General features: G+C 42.5%; 1 protein-coding gene across 1 annotated transcript in view; it reads right to left on the reverse strand.

Annotated features, from left to right (window-relative positions):
• Nucleotides 1-668: 668 nt before the first annotated feature.
• Nucleotides 669-8,058, reverse strand: part of LOC145418410 (uncharacterized) — a 15,526-nt gene continuing 8,136 nt past the window's right edge. The window contains exons 4-5 of the mRNA XM_080286818.1: nt 2,006-2,227; nt 669-907 (exon numbers count right to left, since the gene is read on the reverse strand). Of these exons, the coding sequence (XP_080142944.1) occupies nt 672-907; nt 2,006-2,227 (458 nt within the window). The 3' untranslated portion in view covers nt 669-671. The remainder of the gene's footprint in view (nt 908-2,005; nt 2,228-8,058) is intronic.

Genomic DNA, 8,058 nt, shown 5'->3' on the forward strand with positions numbered 1-8,058 from the left:
AGTAAGATAGGCTGAGGTAGGGTCCACAGAGCCAGAAAAAAAAAAGAAAAAAAAGGAAAAACTAACTCAAATCTGCTCAGCTGAATGGGCCACACTCCCATCTACCTACCATACAAGCCCCTGGAATCCTGACTATACCTCAGAGAAACAGAATTAACAAGAATAAAATAAAAGAAACATTCTTGCATTAAGGCGTCTAAGATAAATTCCAAATGACAAGGAACAGGATATGTAGGAGGACTGCTGCACCTGAGGAAACGGGCTACTTATTCTATACACTGAGTCTTTGTGAAAAATGTTAAGCTTAGTTAAGAATACTGAAAGTTATTGTCAGTATTGCGCTTGGGTTACATTTTATGGAAGCTCTCTCTCTCTCTCTCTCTCTCTCTCTCTCTCTCTCTCTCTCTCTCTCTCTCGCATATACAGTACTTCTTTAGAGTGTTAATACACACTATATCAGTATTTAAGCTCTAGAAACTCTCTCCCTTTTCTCTCACTTAAGGCTGTCCTATTATGTTTATTGACTGTAGCGCTTAAATCTCTCTCTCTCTCTCTCTCTCTCTCTCTCTCTCTCTCTCTCTCTCTCCTATGACTAGAGTATTTCTTTGGGTATTAAGCTCTGTGCGGTTTGTATATCTATGTGACGCTTCTCCCTTCTCTCTCTCTCTCTCTCAGAAGAAATTCAGGCTGTCCCACTCTCTAAACGCCAGCCTCCTAAACACAGTCAGCCGAGCCAGACACGGGCAATAGGCAGCTAAGATGGTAGCCACAACAGCGAGCATGTAGGACCAGCCAAAGGTGCACTCTCCGGGCCAGTAGACCGAAGACGAACCGCCGCATTCCCCACGGGCCAGGGAAGAACCGAGCCCCAGGGGAAACAGTACGAGGGCCACTGCTTGGGACATCACTGCAAAGGGAGGTAATTATGTTGGGGATAGGTTTGATTAGGTTTGATTTGGTTAGGTTAAGTTAGGTTGTGCTTGGTTAGGTTACAGAAAGTTAGGGATGGTTTAGTTAGGCTGCTGATGCTGTTGATGCTAAGAATGTCGATAATAAAACAGCATACACAACATTCAAGGAAATGGTGTGGCGTAATATGCAACATAAATCGCCAAGAAGGAGGTGCTGAGCCTTATATACCACTAAGAACAATAACATAAAAGCCTTAATGAAGACCAAGACAAACCCCGACTTTCACGTCAGTCAGTTGTGCAATCATGACACTGTTGAAATGATTAAATTTTTGTGAGGATACTGCACAATGTTGAGCTGATCCGTGACGTGGCTAGAGCAAAGATTAACCGTGGTATGATTAGCCGTCTTTGGGATTAGGAACGAAGGATGTTAGAGACAGAAGGAGATAAGAAGCAGGGAAGGAAGATAATGGGGTAAGTTAGTGGTGAGGAAGTTTTAAGGATGGTGCTGCTGAGAGAGAGAGAGAGAGAGAGAGAGAGAGAGAGAGAGAGAGAGAGAGAGAGAGAGAGAGAGAGAGGACAATGTGGAATGAGCTGTATACATGAATTATTTATCGTAAGAAAAATGGTAGAGTTCGCCCATGAACTGACTTCAAGCTATGTATGGTATTTAACGTACTAACGGATTGTAAAAATGCTGGATAAATTGATAAGGGAGAGATTATAGATGTTAAATACAGATAAAGATATTCCACTATTCCACTGCTTTTGCGTCGCACTTAGGCATTTCCCTCACGTCCCTTCCTGACTCATCATATCAAGGAAAAAATAACTATGGGAGGAGGAATATACCAGGCCTTCCTCAGCTTAGGAAAATTATCTAGTAGTGGAAAATAATAAGTATAAGGGGTATGATAGGTGTTGATGATGATAAAAATAATACAACAAAAACAGCAACAACAACAATACCACCACCACCACCACAACCACCACCAACACCACCACCACCACCACCACCACCACCAACAATAATAATAATAATAATAATACGGTACTAATGACAATAATAATAATAATAATCTCTCACTCACCTACAGCAACCTGCACATTTCCAAGCCACACCGCAATCCAGTATCTCCTGCCTTGAGTGTGGGTTAGTGGTAGAGACAACGCTCCCACGCCCACGCACGCCTGCACCACGCCCGCCACACCATACACCACGCCCACCAACGCCCACACCGAGGAGGAACCCGCACCCACGCCCCCGCCCACACCGGAGCAACGTAGAATGGGCGGCCGTGGGTTATAGAATTCTGATGGGTGGGAGAAAAAGAATATGGAGAGGAATAATAATTAATAATAATAATAATAATAATAATAATAATAATAATAATAATAATAATAATAATAACAACAATAATAAAACCCTGCTGTTGCTGTTGTGGCCCCAGGTAGACTGCAGGCTGAATCTGTGTATACTTGAGCCGGTCTGCTGTATCGGGGCCACCACGTGAAGGCGTCCCTCCCCGGCATGCGAAGTATGGATTAAAAAAAAAAAAAAGAGAGAGAGAGAGAAAAAAAATAAAACGGAAAATGTTACTTCTGAAGGTCACACCTGATTCGACCTCGCATGACCTGTGCATACAAATAACTCTGTATCTACACACACACACACACACACACACACACACACACACACACACACACACACCGATCGATCCTATGAGTTCTTATGCATGGTTCGTGTGCGTATGCAGTTACACACACACACACACACACACACACACACACACACACACACACACCGATCGATCCTATGAGTTCTTATGCATGGTTCGTGTGCGTATGCAGTCACACACACACACACACACACACACACACACACACACACACACACACACACACACACACACACACACACCGATTGATCCTATGAGTTCTTGTGCATGGTTAGTGTGCGTATGCAGTTACACACACACACACACACACACACACACACACACACACACACACACCAACTTCTTGTAAGGTATATAACGCTATAAGGCTTTTTTGTCCCTTCATACATAAAACCATGTAATCTTTAGTATGGGCGAAAAATTGGCAGAGAAATTCACAGTAAATGCTGATATTATTCTGAACACTAACATGAAAAAAAAACAACGATAAATGAACTTTCTTGTAAACCTTTCTGAAAACATTAATAGTATCATCATCATCATTATCGTCATCATTATTATTATTATTATTATTATTATTATTACTATCATTATTATTATTATCATTATTATTATTATTACCATTATTATGATTATTTTCGAAGCAGCTTCATTTGATGTACCAAGAGATGTGTTCAGTACGAGTCATACCCGATACACGGCATCACCACACTGTTGCTGTTGTTGCGGCTCCAAGTTCATCTAAAACGTGAACTCAGTGGATTACAGACTTGGGTTGCCCTCCTGCACTCCACCATACTCCTTATGGGGAGATAAGAATGTAGGAGTGGGATGTTTGTATAAGCGGGCAGTGGAGACGCCTGCTGACATTGGTGCCACCACATGAGGGCGTCCCACTCCAGCATCCCCATTTTACTCCCGGCAGATGCAAAATACTGGCTCTTGCTCCTAGTATTTATTGCCAGACTCCTTAATCTAGGAGGAACGTGGCCATGAACAAAGCGCCTCCATGCCGCTTTAATAATCAAGTTTGTGATAATGGTCCAGTTCCGTCAGGTGATAGCAAAAAAAGACTGCCTCGTCGAGTTACTGCTGGTGCTTGTCGATCCTTTCCCTGCCATAGACTCTACTAGCTGTCTTTATTCAGGCTGATTCCAGACTACTTTATGGAGGTAAGGACAATTCGAGCATGTCAGAAGTTAACTAATGTGTCATTGTTCTAATGTGACCAAGGTTTTCGTCCTCTTGCAACTTATTTAGCGTGCTTCAGTGGCAGAGAAAGGCATTGCTTTGGCTTTACATCCTTGCCATAGCATTTTTTCTTGACTAGCCCATATTCATATGTTAGTCTGTTGCCACAGTCCAGATTTCGGGATAGAGAGGTTGCATTTTTAGGCAAAGTTAGCGTAAAAACAGTATAACATAGCCACCTTAGAGTGTGTTTCCTGTACTTTTACCACATTATCAACCTCAACATTTCACCATAATCCCTCTACATCACATTTCACCGTCTTCTCTGTATCATTCACCATATTTCACCATCACTTCGGTATCACATTTCACTATTTACACCATATTCACCATTTACACCACACTGCACCATTTACACCACATTTCATCATTTTCAGCTGCAACCATATTCTAAAGGGCATATACTCGTATATAAACATATATATATACCGGTATATATACATCAGAAACTTACCTTAGTTAAATCCTTGGATGGGCATCTCCTGATAAGGTTATAATTTTCTAGGAAATCTGATGTGGTATCTATTGTTATCGGTCTCTATAAATATTTCTCCTCGTATCAGGCGTCGTTTTCTACATTTTATTCATGTTGCTAAGGAGGCATCTGCCATCCACTCACCCGATGTAGTGCTCCCTTCAGGTGACTCTACCCTGAGTGAGAAGGCAAATGGTTTACTGTAGCCTAGGCAACCATTCACTGCGCTGGGTGGTAACCATATAACCAAATGACACCTGGTGGTCTAGTGGGTTTAGGCGCTCCAGCCAAATGGAGCCTACAGAGGTTTACATATGAAGAGAGTATGGGGTTTGTTATTCACATAAAACCGTTCACGGGCTGGTGAGGATGATCACCATGTCGGAACTAAGTAGACTAGCCCTGGACCTCTACTCTTCAGATGGAGCAGAAGAGGACTGGATGGATGGATATATGGATGGATGGATGGTTGGATGGCTGGATGGTTGGATGGCTGGATGGTTGGATGGATGAATGAGTTACACTGTTCATCTCGTGTGCGTTATATACATGTCCTTTTAGAATTAACGCTGATTCTGTTAATAATATACAAGATCCTTTTAAAGTACCATAAACAAAAATGAACGAAAAATGTTACCCCTAGCCTCCCTTCCCTCCCAGTGGCACACATTACTTGGCTTTCGAGATAGCGTAGCACCTCTTCCTTAGCGAATTATTTTGAAAGTATACCTTAATATCCTGTTCTGGGTTATTAAGGAAACATTGCGTCGAAATGTACAAGATATAAATAGCATATACTAGAGTGTTTAAGTGTAATAAGGAAAATAAATCGCTAACGAAGAGGTGTTACAAAATTTTCAGAGAGAGAGAGAGAGAGAGATACCAAGCCAGGCTGCATATAAGAGCATAATCAGAGAGAGAGGGGGGGAGGGATAGAGAGAGACACGCTGGGGATACTAAACAAAGGTCGCCATACCCACCCACTCGACTATCTCTTCTTTTTATGATCTCTTTTAAGCCCCGAGAGAGTCATTTGTAGTTTATTTATTTTTTTTTTCTTTCCGATTTTCATCATCATCATCATCAGCATCATCATCATCAACAACAGCATCTGCATAGTTATTGTTATTCACCATCACCACCACCACCACCATCATCATCATCATCATCACGGAATTCACTAACTCACACACTCTTACTCTCACCCTGTCTCTCTCTCACTTTCAGTAAGTCATTTTTCATACTCACTCATCCTAACTCTCTCTCTCTCTCTCTCTCTCTCTCTCTCTCACACACACACACACACACACACACGTGCCGGACAGTGAAGTTACCCGGATTCGCAGTTAATCCTCACTCTACCATCTATTTCAAAGCATTCAGTCAAAGCGCCGATCAGACTGGTGGGCCCAATCTGTTTCCTCCTTTGTCTCCGTTCATCCGGCATAACAACTGGGGACCTGGGTGGAACTTAGATTGCTGTGGATCTTTGAAAAATAATCATTGTCTGCCTCTCTCGTGTAGTCGATCGGCAGAAAATATAGATGCTTCTTCTCTTTTTTCTGTTGCTGCTGCTGTTGTTGTTGTTGTTGTTGTTGTTGTTGTTCTTTTCCTACATTTAGCAATAGTGGCTTTTGAAGGACACAGCTACAGGACCAGTAAAGTTCTCATTACAAGATCGAGGTTACGTTATCTTTTTTACGTCATTTCCTCTTAGATGAGCTGGTGTGAGTGTGTGTGTGTGTGTGTGTGCGTGTGTTTGTGTGTGTGTTTTATTTTTCTCATCCCTAACTTTCATCTCTCTCTCTCTCATTGTTCTACATAATCACACGCGACTTTGCAGCCTTGCGGTTTCCTAGCTTTTAAGGATAACACTCTTTCCCTCATTGTTATAATTCCTTCTTCATTTTCCTCATATTTTCCACCATTTTCGCTTTTCCTCCTTTCATCCTTTACGTGCAAAGATCTTACTAAAATACACATAATATTCATACCACAATTAGTGAAAAAATAATTCGTACATCATCCGTGCTATAATTCGTGAAAAAATCATACCAAAGCACGTACAAAAAGCATGCAAAATTACATGCAAAAATCGTGCTGAAATACGCTGAAAAATCCCTTCAAAACACGTGCAGTATTCCTAAAAAATTACGTGCAAATATCCTACCAAAACACGTGCGTAACTCCCACCAAAATACGTACAAAAACCAAGCTAAAATACGTGTTATGGAGCGTGTGGGAAGGGGCAGGATCGCGTGTGGGGCGGCCGCCATTCTCAAACCCACGGTAAATTCTTAAGCACAATATCCGTAAATTCCTCGACCTGGATGGCTTTCCCGCTCGCTCTGTCTATCTATTTATCTGTCTACCTGTTAATCTATCTATCTGCCTGTCTGTCTGTCTGTCTGTCAATCTGTCGCTTTAGTTTGTCTAATTTCTTTGTCTGTTTTATCTTTCTCGTTTATCTGGCTATCTGATTTTATCCGTCTTTCTCATTTATCTACATCACTGTTTCAGTCTCTGTTTCTCATTTATCTATCCCTTTTTCCTGTCTAAATAACTTCTTTATTTCTCATCTCTATCTTTTTCTGTCTGTCCATAAAAAAGTCTTATGTCAGCTGAAATAGAACACCAGAGTTATTCCGATCATGAGAGAGCTGACCTGCCCCTCTTCCTTGTAGACTTCCCTAAGTTAACCCAACCTACTCCAACTTGCCCAACCTTAACGTAATCTGCGTGGCATGGAAAGCTTCGTGGCACCCTCTCCTCAGCGATTTCTTTTTTGCCTTTTGCACATTTTTGCAGTGTTTATGTGGATGTGATTGAAAGTGTTAAGAGAAATACTCTGAGATGGTTTGGCCACATGGAGAGGATAGAGTCTTCATTAACCCCAACGATAAATTAACTATCTCCTCAGTTGAATAGAATCGTTCAAATATAACAAGAATGAATTAGAGATGCACGCCATTAGACTGATCGGGATGATAACATGAACCCAGATAGGATCAGTGTATCACAGGCATACTAAATCGCCACGGAAAAGGTGCTAGGAAGCCCACAGTGTCAAGGAGAACACGACCCCTAACCTTATCACCGTAAAACTCCCCCCGCCTCAACCCTACCACCCCACTAACTCCACCCCACCCCACCCACTCCATTCACCCGATCTCAACTCACCCACCCCAAACAACTCCCCCCTTCCACAACCTTCTCACCCCTCCCACCACAATCACCCCACCCACCCACTCACCCCACTTCGACCTTACCACCCCACCCACCGCCACACCTTCCCACCCCACCCACCGCCACACCTTCCCACCCCACCCCACCCCACCCCACCTGCCTATCCCACCCAGATCAGTCATCTTCTGTTTGTTTACCTTTCTCTGCTTCCTTGTGGCTCTCAAACACCTAACCCTTCAATCAAACTCCTGCGCCTAACCAAACCTAAATTAAACTAACCTAACTTAGCCTAACTTAACCAAACCTATCCTAACCTAATCAAACATAGCCTAATTTTGCCTAAACAAATCTAATCTAAATCAGCCTAGCCTAACTTCTGTATCTTTATTTCATGGAGTCACGAACTGTCTAAATGGAAGAAAATCTAACTTACCCTAACCAGACCTATCTCAGCCGAACTCATTCTTGCCATTATCTACCAACGAAAACCCAACCCCACCTCCTCACTCATCCCTCCCCATCCACCCCACCCAGCACCCACACCCTCTCCTCA

This window comes from Coenobita brevimanus, chromosome 14, assembly GCF_032717465.1.
Source record: "Coenobita brevimanus isolate Jiangsu-jjx chromosome 14, ASM3271746v2, whole genome shotgun sequence".
In the NCBI taxonomy this organism is placed as follows: domain Eukaryota; kingdom Metazoa; phylum Arthropoda; class Malacostraca; order Decapoda; family Coenobitidae; genus Coenobita; species Coenobita brevimanus.